Source organism: Mus caroli, unplaced genomic scaffold, assembly GCF_978045245.1.
Source record: "Mus caroli unplaced genomic scaffold, Mus_caroli_1 scaffold_5, whole genome shotgun sequence".
Lineage (NCBI taxonomy): Eukaryota > Metazoa > Chordata > Mammalia > Rodentia > Muridae > Mus > Mus caroli.
In genome coordinates this window covers 151,759,337-151,775,408 of record NW_028227260.1, presented here as the reverse complement: position 1 = coordinate 151,775,408, position 16,072 = coordinate 151,759,337, and the positions used below count along the sequence as shown (strand labels likewise).

Genomic DNA, 16,072 nt, shown 5'->3' with positions numbered 1-16,072 from the left:
AAAAAAACAAAAAAACAAAAAAAAAACCCCAATAACACAAAAACCACAAAAAGGTTCTATCCAGCAGTAGTTTAACACATAACCAGCATGCCCATGGGAAATAAAGATCAGAGAGTACTCTGTGCAGGCTATGTCTTGGATGAGTAATTCCAGTAAATGGATTAAGTTTGAACTTAAGTTTGAGCTCTCAAGAGCAACCTCTTTAATGGTCTGCTGTCAAGTTACATCTGGGAGAATGGATCGTTCTTTTAAAGTCTTCCCATGCCTTTGCACACATAACCCATTATAAATGACAAGAATAAGAACCTATGTGTGTCTATGTCTAAACTCTTTTTTTTTTTAATGGCAGAGAAAAAACTGAAATATCCTTGCTAACTAGAGAAAATAAACACAGAACAAAATCTATACAACTCGAATCATTGGTGATACATGAAAGTCAGGCTGTGCTATGCAAATGCTACGCTGACAGGCATGATAACAAAAATGACAACTTAGAATGAAAGGAGACACTATAAGGGCAAGGACTGTATCTTGTTAATGATTATATCTCAAATGCCTTGAAAAAGTACCAGGCATATAATAGCAATTCAGTAAATATTTGTTGACTGGCTTATTGGATGGATTAAAATGATTAACCAAGAAACTGCTGTAGGCAGTCAAAGCATGTTGTTGTTGTTTTTTAAAGTTCCTGAGAGAAGGGTTTCAAGATCTTTCAAGTGTTGTCCTAGTAAGGCAGTGCTTGCTCACTAGGCAGCAGTGTTGGGAGGAAGAACAGGCAGGTGCTCCTTAGTTCTGCCTGTGAGCCCTGCCACCTGCCTGCCTTTGTTTGTCAGAGCATTTGGATGGCCCTGAATTTCCAACTCTTTTCGCTGCTTTTCTTTGCTGCCTAATTAAAGGGACCCAAGACTGCTCAGAACAAATTTTACTTCAGAGCAAGGAATAGCAAGACTCTTGCTTCTGTCTTCAGCTCCTCTTCGAGATTATCCCCAGTTCTTTCTCTCTCTCTCTCTCTCTTTTTTTCCTTCTGAAGCTAGTCCTAAAAGAAAATTAGAACAAAAAGTGGCGACTGTGGCTAACTCTCAGTCCTCTCCTTCACATGCTTTGACACCTACACTGTGAGCCATTTTAGCCCCAGCAGCAGATTTTCTGTTCTTCCCTATTCCACCTCTGTGATTAACCGTCCATTCTTTCTTGTCTTTGTTTTACTTTAGATCCCTGCAGCCGAAAACAACCCCTTTCTTGTCGGAATGCACTACTGGTATTCCAGTAATAATCCCCGGAGTCAGTTCTGCAATGTTTGTCGAGAGAACATTCCTGCTTTATCTCGAGATGCCGTCACCTGTGAAGGTACCTTTCTGATTGCTTTAGAAAGCAGAGCTCAATGGATAGAGATAGGCATGAAGAATTTCGTATTGCTGACCCAATCTAAGCCTTTGATTCTTATGGGGAGTTAATTCCAATGGAGGGAAAGCCAAAAGAGAAATTATCGTGAAGGGGTGTTCTCATGAATAAAAATGGAGGGTTGGATATACGAAGATGGGACTATATGGCCATAAGGATTGAAAACTCAGAAATAGCATCTTTTCTACTATTAATTGTAATGTAAAATGGATAGTAGGAAGCTTAGTTAGCAAGGAATTGGTTCACATTAGAAATGGGCCTTTGGAAATGGGTCAAAACTATTTAGAAAGGACTTGAATTCTAACCTCTAGAGAAGCTTAGGGAAGGGGCATTAGAATTTACATTGTCACCAGATTTACACCTCTTTTTTTCTCCCTCCTTTCACAGTCTGTCAGGTGAAATCTCATAAATTCTGTGCTTTGAGAGCAAACAAAGACTGTAAATGGAATACTTTATCCGTGACTGATGACCTTCTTCTACCCGCTGATGAAATAGTAAGTAGCAGCCATATTCCTCCCCCACACACCTTTTCAAATCATGACACACAGGACCACTAGACAGACAGAGGAGTCACTTCCACAGTAGCTAGTGACCCAACAGCTAGCAATGAGTTAAACTCCAACTCCTACTTTTCATTAGTCAATGGTATTGAAGGCATCCATGGGACTGTCAGCTAATTACATGAGTAGTAGAATTATCCCAGCTTTTCCTTCTTTTATCACTAATTTCTCTCTCTTGCCTTTTTCCCTTTCAGCAAACAATGCCGCATCAGTGGGTAGAAGGAAATATACCCGCTGGCTCTCAATGTGTCGTATGTCACAAGAGCTGCGGTAGTCATCACAGACTTCAGGATTTCCGCTGCCTCTGGTGCGGCTCTACGGTAAGACTCTTTCCATATCTTTGGTCCTTAAATTTATTTCTAGAGAAGAGATAGATTGAAGATTATAACTATATAAGGATAAATAGATCAGTAGATATGTAGATATCAATTCCATAGTACAGAGCCCAGTAACTTGGCCTTTCATAGATAGTTATGGAGTCTTTGGGAGAAAGATTTGAGGTATTCATAATCTGATGCTTCTTAACTAATGAAACGCTGGATTCTAAACTGAAAATATGAGCAACTAGAAATAAATTCTGGAGTCTGTCCTTAAGAAAGAATAGACTCATGAATATTTCCAGGAAACTTACAGTCTTTATTAATGGTTAGTAATGATAACAAGCTATCATTGCTACTATATATGAATATCTTCTATTCATTATCTCAATTCTTAGAACAACATTGAACTAAGCCTCATTGTCCCCATTTTACAGATGGGTAATGTGGGGGCTCAAAAAGGTCAACCCAAGGTCATATAGCCAGCCAAAAAGAAAATCTTGATTAATATTTAATTCTGGCTGGGCATGGTGGTGCACGCCTTTAATCCCAGGACTTGGGAGGCAGAGGCAGGTGGATTTCTGAGTTCAAGGCCAGCCTGGTCTACAGAGTGAGTTCCAGGACAGCCAGGGCTACACAGAGAAACCCTGTCTTGAACCCCCCCAATATATATATATATATATATATATATATATATATATATATATATATATAAAATTCTGATAAGACCATGTTCTTAACTATAATACCACCACCACATCTCTTTGAACCACTGGCCCTCATATGAAGATAATTTGTGCTCTAGAAGACATCTGGCACTATCTGGAGACATTCTTGATGGCCAAAACTAGACTAGACAGGAAGCATGTAACTGGTATATAATAGAGTCTTCAAAACTTACAAAGCACAGGATAGTATTCTATATTATGAAATTATAATATTATACAATTATAAAATATGTAAACTATAATATATAATTATAGTATGTTATAAATTTAATATAAATACATATACATTCTCTACAACTACTAAAATATTTGGGGGAATGTTTATTTGTATATGTACATCAAAGAGCCAACAATTTGTCTTCAAACTGTGATATATCACAGAGATTGAGACTTTGATCTTGACTTTTTAAAGCTTTTAGATGTTTCTTTCAAACTGAATTTTCTAAGACAAGAAGAAAAAGAAAAGGAAAAAGAAAAGGAAAAAGAAATGGGTTTCTTCACTGAAGAGCCTGTCCACTAACCTCCATTTCATTGCTTTTGAATAGCCCTGGCAGCCAGGCTCATGTCCCTAGTAACTATAGTTGTTTAGGATGTGGTACTTAAAAAGGTCAAAAATCTAGGAAGAATGGCAAGTTGTGGGCAAGACTGCTTCAGCACTTCCCAGCTATTTGACCTTAGGTAAGAAAGAGCCTTTACCTCTGTGAGCCTCCACACATACTCATTTCTAAATTGCGTGCAATGATACTTTTCCTGCCACATACAGTTGTTCTAAAGATTGACAGATAAACAAACATCTTATCACTATTAGGACTTTGGAAATGCAAGAAAATTCTCCCTTCAGCAGGCTACTAACATTGTGTCTGAAGGCTAGTAACATCTCAGTATGTGTAGAGGAGAACCTTCAGAAAGACAACTTTTTGAAGGGCCAGAGTTCTGCATGCTCAGGGAGACTGCAGTTTCACAGTAGATCAGGGTGGATGGTGTCAGGCAAGTTAGAGTTTATATAACTAGTACCAAAGTTCAGAAAGCGAGATATGCAATATTAAGGATCTAATTCTTGGGATGGAATAAAAAACTAATCAGTGTTTTTCTTTCTTTCTCCCCTTCCTTTCTCTTTTGTGCTCTTATCGTTTCAGGTGCACGGGGCCTGCCAGAAGCGGTTTTCCAAGGAATGTTCCTTCGGAAGTCGTCGCTCGTCCATCGTGCCACCAACGGCACTGAGCGACCCTAGGGGCGATGGTGAGTACATCGGCTTTTCCTTCAGAAGCACTGGGGGGTGGGGGGTGGTGGGAAGGCATAAAGGCTGGGAGGAAGGGCAGAGATTATCCTCCACGACTAGTAAAATGTTGGGAGAGGGGATGGTTATTCTTGTGTGTGTATCTAAGAGTTAGTCTTGAAACTGTGTAGTGGCGAACATTGTGTTTCAGTGTATGGGCATGTTCTCTGTAGACTGTCACAATTCTGACTGCTCAAAGTTAATTTAAGCTTTCTTGATGATTTTCAAATACTACCTAATCCATAAAATGAATTTGTTTCTTCCCATGTGTTCAGAAACTATCAAAAGCCTGGATTATGTTACGTTTCAAATACAAACATCAAAATTGTTAGCAAATCTGCAATCTGCTGATCCTTTGTTACTCTCAAGACAATAGTGAATGAATCGTTTTCACAAAGTACTTGAAGCCTACAAAGAGATCTAAGATAGATCTAAAATAGATCTCTGTTGAGCAAATAATCATGGTGAATCCAGGCTCTTGGTCCAACACAATGATAAGCAATTGAATGGAGCATATTTTTTAAGTATCAAAGAAATAATAGAGATATGTGGATATCAAATAATAGAAATATTGACACGAATATGGGCACAGACAGGCATCAGGCTACTGAAGGAGCCATTTGCAGAGGTTTCTGAAGGCAAGTACAAGCATGTGCCTCATAGTACCATATAAAACCATAAAGCTAAATTCACTCAGAGATGCATGAATAGATTATTCTCAGATCTATTCAAATATTATCTTTATAACATCACCGACTTGATGACTTGGTCAATCAGAGATAGTTGACTAGATAGAAAAATGAAGACATTTGGAGCAGGTGAAATGGATGCATTAGGAAATGTAACAAGCTAATCACCTGAGCAAATTCAGGTTGCTCATGAGGTCAACCTACTCTTTTTTTGGCATTAATAACATTCATTTAACCCCCCTTTATTGAAAATAGATTCTTTCCTCATACAATATATCCTGTTGACAGTTTTCTCTTCTTCTATTCCTCTGATTCCTCTCTTCCCATTCTCCTCTCTCAACTGGATCCACCCCCTTTCTGGCTCTCATTAGAAAAGAACAAGCTTCTAAGAGATAATAACAAATGTGTATGTATGTATATACATATATATATGTGTATATATATATATATATACATATATATATATATATAAAATTACCCACTTCTCTTGTCCTTTAGGATCCATCTCAAATCAATTCTATGAGTATATATTCATACATACACACACAAACACACACATATACATATATGCATATATAATTATACATAATACATATACATAATTATATATACAGATATATGTAAAGATAGATAGATGATAGATAGATAAAACAACGTCATCATATTTCAAAGTTAACAAGGCAAACCAACAAAAGGAAAAGAATCCCAAGAGAAGAGACTCTCTAATTACTCTCTTGTTTACACACTCAGGAATCCCATAAAAATACTAAGCTGAATGAATGCTAGGCCCTGTGTTTGCTGCTTCCAGTCCGTGTGAGTTCATATGAGTTTTTCTTAGTTTATTTAGAAGGCCTTGTTCTACTGGTATCCTCCACCCCTTCTGGCTCTTGCACTCTGTGCCCCTCATGTTATCCTGAGCCCCAAATAGAGGGATTTGATGGAGATATCCCATTTAGGGCTGAGTGTCCTAAGGTCTCTCACTCTCTGTATGATATCTGGGTGTGGGTCTCTGTATTTGTTTCCATCTGCTACAGGAGGAAGCTTCTCTGATGATGGAAATCAACCCACCTTTCAAACCTTAGGCTTTGTATTCCTGTTTCCTTCACCATTATGTGGAGATAGCATCCTACAAAATCATCCTAGCTGTATATTAATGGGGATGGTAGCTATTGTTTGTGCTCACATACATGTTCTGTGGTTTCTGTCCTTAATGTGTAGTTATTTCTCTCCTATACCATGTCTTATTGTTATGGCTCATCAGTTAATGCCATATGTTTCCTTTGCATAGAAGTGCCTGAACTAGGACTATTTATGTCATCTAATGGGCTATCTTTTAATTTTGGTTTCTTGGTAGCAGCAATCTTGGTCCACTTGAATATCATTTTGACAACCCTTCTTTCTACTATACATTACTTAGCTTAGACTTGCTCAAGAACTGGCTGTAAAGAATGTCCTTTCTTCTCTACACTTCCTGTACTTCTTAACCTAGACAAATAAGCCCTTCAAACATAGGTTACCTTCTGAGACGTTCTATTCTAGAGACATTGTCTTCTGCCTTTCTTACTCCTAGAATCTTAATGATGTTGTTAAGAATAATGCAGCCCGCCTTCTTAGCCAGGCTAGAAAAATCCTTTCTCCAGCAACCAGATGATGACCTTCTGAGGCGGGAGCCTTTGTCAGTGCTGTTGTGCAGTTATTCCTGCATATATTGATTCGGTCTAGAGGCTCCAATTGATGACAAGACCTCTAATTACCCACTTCTCTTATCCTTTAAAGTCCAGCTCAATCAACTGTTCTCTTCTATTGCTCCTATAATGGCCTCTTCTTGCTTCCCCAAGTTAATTACATCCTGTGCAGTAAAATAGGAACTCGCCCAGTGGTTATTAAGCATAAGCATACATTGGATTCATTTAGAAGGATTTATAAAAGCACCAGTTTCTGGGCCCTAGCCTCAGAAGTTTTGATTCAATACATCTTGGTGAGGCACAATAATTTGCATTTCTGGAAAGTTCTCGGATACTCTATGAACATGCCCCATTGTTTACTGTTTGATTTTAGGCAAGTTCCTTAAAATGTTTCTATCTCATTTCTGACTTCTTTCACTATTACTGAAATTTATTTAGCAAAATCTTTAATGCAAAAATTTACATGACTCAATTTTTACATTTTAGTAAAAGAAGCCCTAAAAAGGCTTCTGACGTAATATTATTTCCTTCTCTGACCACCATTTTCCCATTATGCTGCTGCTCACACACTCCGTGATCACAGCATTCATAAAGACAGCAACTCCTCAACAAATGATATTTCCTGGACATGTCTGCTCACCACTTAGTGCCAATAACTTACTCTCTGTAGACTTCTTCATCCTGGAAGGGTGTGCCTAGCTCATGGTGTCACCTGTCATTTCTTGTCTACTCATAGGCAAAGATAAATACTTAGGTGTGCTATGTAAAGTTAAATTTGTTTAAGCATTGCTAAAGATGGCTTTACTAGTACAGGAACAGCAACAGTAAGCAAATCTTATAGCAACCTAGCATCTTTCTATAGCCTGAATACTAGAGTGAAATTAGTGGTCTCTTGGATTAGGATATGGTGATTGTATTAGTGCAGCTGAAGAAAGAACATGGGCTCTTTTTAAGAGGTTCTACAGGATGCTGACTATGCAGAGTACAAGCAGTTAAAACCCCTGTACTCTTTTCACAGCCAGGTCTCTATTGGTCTATTCTAGTATAATATATGCCCTTGAGCTTGAGCCTAAGGAGCAAGGTGCACACCTATCTGTTTTCTCTGGCCCATGTGACTCTTGAGGTCATTTTCTACTCTTGATTTTGTCATCCAGTAACTCTTTCTCAAGTCTGGTACTTCAAATTTTAGAGGCCAGCTTTCTGTGTTCTCTTCTGAATTATAGAATACCATTGTGAAACAGGGCTGGTTGATATCCCTTGAGGTCTGTTCTTTTTTTAAAGAGAAATGGAGGAGGGATGAATGGTGGGCTGGGGCAGGGAGAAGATGGTGGGGGGCTGGAAGGAGAGGAGTGAGGAGAAACTGCAGTTGGGATGTAAAAGAAATAAAATAAAATAAAATAAATAAAATAAAATAAAATAAACTGTGACACAGTATAAGAAATCACTTGTAGTTGACACCAGTCATTTAAAAGCAACCTTGTGAGTCAGGTTGCTTACCTGTGAATTGAACATTTCTATACTCCAGTTCTCTATGTTGACATGGAGACATGCTACTGTTGCAAGGATTAATACATATGAAGAGATGAACCCTTAGAGAGGTTAAGAAGTTTCCTGTAGTTTAGTGATTAAACTCAGAGGGCAACCAGCCTGTAGCATACACTACCTGTCTTACAAAAATATAGTAGAAGGCATAGTACATGCTCAACACTGCCAGATGATTCTAAAGTTTTTTTGCTATACTCTCATAGTTAGCTTATAGATATCATTAACATAACTTTTGGTTTCTTATATTCTTAATTCTTGACTGGCAAATATATTCACACAGGCTAAGAGTTTTCCTTTTTAAAATAATACAAAATATTTACAGACAAATCTTGTATCTATTCCATCTCTCGTCTCTATTACCTGCAGCCCTTGCCTTAGTCAGTGCACTAGTTACTTTTCTTGTTCTTGTGGCCACATCCTTCACAAGAAACAACTTAAACTACAAAGGGTATATTTTGGCTCACAGTTTAAAGGAATACAGTCCAGTTCATCATGGAGGGGAAGGTGTGGCTTCCTCACATCAATGCAGACCAGGAATCAGGGAGCTCAGGGCTTGATCAGGGACTGGACCATGACACTCAAAAGCCCTGACAACTTACTGAACCACTTTCTCCAACATGTCCTTACCATCTAAAGATTACACAATTTTCAAAAAAAACAAAACAGCACTTCCAATTAAGAACACATGTGTCTGGGAGTGGTATTTGATATTCATATCCAAACCATATATCTCTTAGGGTCTACATTATTTGTTGAGACACAGAAAGAACATCTTGTGGTTTGAATCATAATGTTTTACTTGGCAGTCTCAAGATCATCTTTCTTTCATATTGCTTCCTCTAAGCATCTTGATACCATGTTGTGTGGCTCCTGTCAGCTTTCTGATCTCATCTTCTTCCACTTTTCCTCTCCCTCACTCTGTAACAATCACACCGTTCCCAGACAACCTAGGCTACCCTCTCAAGGCCCTAACACTTTTCCTTGTCTCCCCCAAATTTCTTCTTCCAGAATCTCAATTACTTAGCCCTTTATTTATTTGACTGTAATAATGGTAGTTTGCACTGATGCGAGTAAGCTCACATGTTGCCGCTACCATGGAGCTACCAACCGCCACACCTTCCCCTCCATGAGGTTAAATGCCCCCTTCCCAGACAATTATTCTTGACCACATTGTTCAAAAGTGCAATTCTTACTCTCCTCCCGTGCTTTTTTCCCTCACAACTCATTATGTTTTATATTTATCTTGCCTTAATTAAACAAGAGTTGCATTTTGTCTACTCACATAAATAAGAATGGGCACAGAGAACATCCTCAGTACATAGTTGTTGAATACATGCATGGATGAATGAATGTGACCAAACTACCATAATGATGCCATTTTACCTTTCATTAAAAATTGCTAAAGAGGATATTGTATTTGCTCATGGAACGTAATAACATCTAAGCTATACAGCTAAGGAAACATAGTACAATCCTCTTGTACTAGCAAGTTCTGGAAAGGCCTGAAAATTTGGTACACAACTGCTTAGGGTGCCTTCAAATACCACCAACAAATTACTGGAAGGAAGCTGCCTTCTATTTTCCCAGGCACAACAGAACATTTTTTAAATGTTCAGTACACCCATCCTCCATAGGTATGAGCCACATGATTTTTGCCCTATGTAATTTGTTTCTGGAGCATTCCTTACAAGCCATGAGCTCAGATGGTTGTGGGCCAATATTTGTTGATACTTCCTCTACTTCAAAATTATCAATGCCCATTTCCTTGCCAATAGACTTTAAGACTCACCACAAACTGGCAGGTTTTGGCTGTTTAAACTACTTATTTGGCCATTGTAACCCTACTTCTGTATGGGTAATTCCAATGTTGAAGATTATTTAAAAATATCTCTCTTATCAGATAATTTATCTGTAGGCTCATTCAACCATGGAATTGGTGTTATAATGTAGATGGTTCTTTCTGAGATTTAGAGATATGATTAAGTGTCTTGGCTTCATCTTATATTGATGTAATTCTTCTAGGAACTCTTTTGTTAGCTCTTGGATTAATGACAGTCTTTCCTTGCCTGCTTTCTTGGCTTGCCCCCTTTATACTGACAGAACTGAGCTAGCCCAGACAGAGAGGATGGATAGCTTAGGTGTTGCTCCTCCTCTTGGGCTCTCAATCTTTTATTTTCCCATGGATTTTTGCTAATCTCTGGGTATTGCAGCAATATCTTTATTAATTGTCTTCCAACATATTCAGATATGCATATATACATCCATCTCCCTTACTTGAGATCAAAGGCTAAATTCCTAATAATATCTTATATGATATCTGGTATATAATTTCTCAGAAAATTATAGGGGAATACCTAGAAATAGGAGAACAAATACTTTTATTCACCTTTGGATGATATTCTAACTTTTCCTCTGCTCCTTAACAGCAAAAGAAGATTGGGGCTGGTGCTCAAAGTCTTTGTAAATGTGATGCAGAATCATATCTTATCTCAATTGGGCCTTTTCTTTCTCTCGTGTGTCACCAGGCCAGCTAGTAGTATCGCCTGACTTCTGGAATCTCGACTGGCCACTGACTTGTTCCTGTCCCTTGCTCATCTTCATCAACTCTAAAAGTGGAGATCATCAAGGGATCATCTTTCTCCGGAAATTCAAACAATACCTTAATCCGTCTCAAGTATTCGACCTGGCGAAGGGTGGACCTGAAGCAGGGTAAGCATGGGAGAAGGGGTATGTTTGGCTATATAGAATCGTCTATCTACCCCCTGTTCATTCTAGCCAAGAATAAATATCTAGAATTAGTTTTTGTACCCAGGCAGATGCACAAGTATATGACTCTGACCCATTTTATCATTTAGTCCTCTTCCAGAAATCTCTTCAATCTCATTTCCTGAACTCAAACTTGCTTCACTTATTCCGATTGGCAATACAGAAAACTATGCCCTTTGACATCATAGGAAGAAGCAAATAGACATAACTACAGACTTGTTTTATTGTGGTATCATTTGACAGTTCAGTGCTTGCTCCTGGGAGCCCCTAACAACTATGCAAAGTATTCTTCCTGAGCCTCAGCAGATGACTAGGTTATCAATGGCTCCCAAAGAAAAGCTAAGGACAAAATAATATGACTTGAGACAAGGCCTAACTTCTGAGATTGTCTTGTGCAGTTGTCGTCATAAATGTACACAGAATCAGAAGCTAATACAAATAGAATGCAGATGGCCTTGTTAGGAGGGTACTGAAGCAGGAGTCCTTAGGTCCTGACATACTGTAAGAAATAGTTAGCCCCAGGCGTGGTGGCACACATCTTTAATCCCAGCACTTGGGAGGCAGAGGCAGGCAGATTTCTGAGTTCGAGGCCAGCCTGGTCTACAGAGTGAGTTCCAGGACAGCAAGAGCTATACAAAGAAACCCTGTCTCGAAAAAACAAACAAAACAAAAGAAATAGTTACAAATTCAAAATAATTATGAAATTAATACATTTCCCCTTTTCCTTATAGCATTGCTATGTTCAAGAACTTTGCCCGTTTTCGTGTTCTGGTTTGTGGTGGAGATGGCAGTGTGAGCTGGGTCTTGTCTACAATTGATGCCTATGGATTGCATGATAGGGTAAGTCCCTGGCTGAGTCAGTTTAACTACTGCTACATAGAGTAGGGGGTATGGAGTTGTTTATCCTATGAAGTTCCAAGTGTGGATCCCTCCTATCTATAAGCATGTCTTCTACAAGCTTAATAGTTAATCTGACCAATCTGAACATGCTCACTTAAGACTATTCTCTAGTTGTAGTTGGGTGAAGGAAAAATAAAGGAATGGGCATAAAGAATGAACATTCTCTAGGCTTCAAAGTAAAGAGGTGGAAAAGAACATTCCAATTTCCTTCTCCTTATGAAGGTAATGGTTTTCTTCTCTGAGTCTTACAGAGGCAAACCTTTCCCCATCTATAGGTAGCCCCTTGCTCTTCTGAATCCAGAATCTATGTCTCCTGAGGCATTTCCTCTGCTGGGCCCAACTCAAATAGAAATGATGGTTATATTCATTTATAGCTATAGCTATGACTTTTTGCATAGCCCAGAAGCATTATTATTATTTAAATAACTAAAAATGGGGTCCAATTCCTTTGAGAAAATATCATTCAGTTCCAAATACCCTCTTACTACACTTTCTAGGAAGCAATCATTTAAAGCCACTGGCTGTAAGGCATATTCCTTCTCAAAGAGCTGAGATCTTGCAGAGAGAAAAATATGACGGAATGATTGTCTGAAAAGAGCCTCTCCTTTTGTTTCTGCAGTGTCAGCTGGCGATCATCCCACTTGGAACTGGTAATGATCTCGCTCGTGTCCTTGGCTGGGGAGCATTCTGGAGTAAAGGCACATCACCACTGGATATTCTCAGCAGAGTGGAGCAGGCTCACGTGAGGATTTTAGACAGGTGAGTGGCCAAAAAAGTCATGTGTCTGTGCCTCCTCCATTTATACCCTCACAGTCCAGAGTCCAGACTCCCCCATAGATCATTTCCCTTGTAGTGTAAGTGCAGGCTTACTTAGGGGGGCTTATCTATTGAGAAGCCAGAGAGGAGCACATTCCCTCAAATATTGTAGAAGCCTCTCTTCCCCCCTTAAAGATCACAGATCAGGGGATTCATAGATATATCTCAAAGGTTTGTTCAGTGTCCTTCTAAATGTGAAATCACTTGACCAGTAGAAGCTTACTTATTCATGAGATAGAGTCTATAGTAAAATCAGGCTCTAAGAGAAACTAAAAAAAAAAAAAAAAAAAAGTAGAGTGGAGAAAATTCAGCAACAACTGGCTGATATTTCCTCTGCTGCAGACCATAGAGAGTATCATCATCCTATGTCCTGAGAGATAGGACCTTCATTGTGAGGTCTGGGTTTTCAAAACACCAATCTAGGACCACCACAGAGATTCTTATTCAGTAGATCTTGGGAAAGGCTCTGGTATAAATCTTTCATAAAAATATTTCTGACAGTCATGATGCTACTTCTAGTTAAAAAGCACTGATTTCTGAGAGTCCTGAGGGGGGGGGGGAACCCTTCCATCACATTAACCTAGGGCTGTCATGAAGCAGAATCCTTTCTTTTGTTTACTTTGAGATTAGGTACACTGCTTGAGCTACCCTGAAGCCCTCTTCTCTCAGACACAATAACATTTTGAACTTTAGTGTAACTGTGAAGTATTGATTTCCCTTGTAATTAGTAGAGTCCTGAATAATATTTGTGTTTCAACTTCATTGTAGATGGAGTGTGATGATCCGTGAGACCCCCAGACAAGCCCCACTGCTGAAAGGACAAGTGGCAATGGATATACCAAGATTTGAGGTGAGTATTGGTCAGCTATAATTGAGAGCAACAATTTCCTCACATGTGAGATACTACGACTTGATGAGAATGAGATCTCTAAGGACTGGAGACACCAATCAGCAGCTATTGACTACAAATTGACTACAAATCAGACATTAGGGATATATGTCATTTAGCTACTTATCCATTCCAAATGCTCATTAGATAGCTGCTGTATATGAAGTACTGTCTTAGGAAATGTTCTTATACACTAGTAGATAAAGAAGAATATAGTGCTTGTTATTGTGGAGCCCAGAGTCTATTTAGCATTAGAAAAGGCAAAGTTTTAGTAAAATATTACATGAGTGTCACTTTGTGAGGTGTCATGAAAAACATCCAGAATGAGTGTTATCTCAATAAACACCCAAGGACTAGCAATAAATAGGCAAAAAGGACAAAGGAAGCCTGGTTTAGTGAGTGCATCCTAGCTGTGAAAAGATGCCATGAACATGGCAGGTCTTATAAAAGAAAGTATTTAATGGGGGTGTGCTTACAGCTTCAAAGGTTTAGTCCATTATCAGCATGGCAGCAAACATGGCAACAACACAGACAGACCTGATGCTGGAGAAGTAGCTGGGAGTTCTACATCCAGATCAACAGGCAACAGGAAGAAAGACACACTGGGACTAGCTTAGGCTTTTGAAACTCCAAAGCCCACCCCCAATGACACACTTCCTCCAACAAGATTTTATTGTTAATCCTTTCAAATAGTGCCACCCCACTTAGCATTGACATTTATGAACCTATGGAGGCCATTCTTATTCAAACCACCACAAAGCCTGTTTTTAAACTGCTCCAAACATAAGAATATGATGTAAATGCTCTGTGATATTAATAGAACTGAAACATAGTCATAATGTCCAGGGTGTGGCATCCAGGGAAGGACAATAAACATGGTAGGGGATTTAGACTTTTATCCTAAGAACAATGAGAATTCTAAAAAGTTTGGAGGATTTTGTTTGCATGGATGTGGGGTGGATGCACATGTATATAGCACATTGGGCCCATAGGCACCTTCCATGTTTTTGTTAGAGAGGGGGGTCTCTCATTGGCTTGGAACATCACAGTATAGGCAAGGCTAGCTAGCTGACAAGATTCTAGTGATCTCCCTATCTCTGCCTCCTGTCTCACTCTCAGTAGCATTATGGGTGTATACTACTATGCTGGGCTATTTCTGTGGCTCCTGGGGATTCAAAACCAGGTCCTCATTCTTTCAATTCAAATGTTCTTTCAACTGAGACATCTCCACAGCCTGTTTTTCTCCTCTTTCTTTATTATACAAACTTGCAAACATACTGGGAAGTTGAAATGGGAATGTCCATTGACATCTCATTGTATTACCTTTATCACATATGCAAACAACTACCTGTCGCTGAGTTGTAACCCGTGTGTGTGAGGAAACAACCAACTCCGGAAAAAGATCAGAGCAAGGAGGAAAATTGGAAGATGCTGACCTTAGTCAGACTAGAGATGATGGGGATTCAGGTTTGCAAATCATCAGTAACAGGGATAAAGAGAAATGAACAAACTTGAAACATACTGAGGATTTATAGATGCAGGTGCTCAGGCTTGGCAGTGAAAGGCAGGAATAGAACTTGTAATCAGGAGTATAGACTCAAGAGTCCAATTACCTGCAATCAAACAAAGGTTCTGCTGGGTAATGATTCTGTTCCTGTGCCTTGGTTTTCTCTTCTGTGAAATGGGTATACAAGTAATCTTAACCTCTCAGGGTTATTGAGAGTATATAAAAATGATATAAATGTTTAAGTTAGAACACAGTCAGTCACATATTCAGTACTGTATGTGTGGAAACTGTATTATTCGTGACCTTATTCAAAAAGTACATTTCTGGTATTGGAAAGTTATGAATCACAATCACAAATCTAGTATTTACTATCTCTATAAAATAATGAGATTTTTCGTCGAGTATTTCTTTTATTTTTCGATTGATTTATATCCCAAGTTCTGTTTAGGTACATTTAAGGATTATTTGAGTTTATTTCCAGAAAGTCAGTTGAGTTTCTGGTAAAGAGGTTGAGGCAATGCCGTCTAATAAGTCACGGTGCTAAGCTTCTGAGACTGAACACTCTGGTTCCCTCTAGGCTGCTGCCATCAAGAACGTAGAGTCTGCAACCACTGAGTTGAACAAAATTCTGAAGGCCAAATATCCCACCGAGATGGTCATCGCCACAAGGTCAGTCTCCCTTTGGTTTTCATCCTTCAGGGTATCATAGGCTGTTCTGAGGTAATATATGGGCTGCAATGTGTGTGTGTGTGTGTGTGTGTGTGTGTGTGATAGCCTGGGGTTTCAAGGCCAAGGAGAGGATGTGGTTATCTTTTCTAATCATTTTCCCTCAACTCAAATTTCCTTAGTGGAAATTTTGAGGGGGGGAAGGTAAAATGGGAATGAGGAGTCCTACTCTTAAAAACAGTGACAAAATAGCATGTAGGTGTTGGGAAAGAAGGCTCTAGAAGCGACACACAACATTCTAGGTAATCCAACAGTATAAGTACCTTA

At 39.0% G+C, this 16,072-nt stretch overlaps 1 protein-coding gene across 1 annotated transcript in view; it reads left to right on the top strand.

Moving 5' to 3' along the window:
* Positions 1-16,072, top strand: part of Dgkk (diacylglycerol kinase kappa) — a 135,603-nt gene that overhangs the window by 81,135 nt on the left and 38,396 nt on the right. Inside the window, exons 5-13 of the mRNA XM_021153876.2 lie at positions 1,212-1,347; positions 1,789-1,895; positions 2,156-2,281; positions 4,143-4,245; positions 10,727-10,910; positions 11,699-11,807; positions 12,487-12,626; positions 13,452-13,533; positions 15,657-15,748. Coding sequence (XP_021009535.2) covers positions 1,212-1,347; positions 1,789-1,895; positions 2,156-2,281; positions 4,143-4,245; positions 10,727-10,910; positions 11,699-11,807; positions 12,487-12,626; positions 13,452-13,533; positions 15,657-15,748 — 1,079 coding nt within the window. The remainder of the gene's footprint in view (positions 1-1,211; positions 1,348-1,788; positions 1,896-2,155; positions 2,282-4,142; positions 4,246-10,726; positions 10,911-11,698; positions 11,808-12,486; positions 12,627-13,451; positions 13,534-15,656; positions 15,749-16,072) is intronic.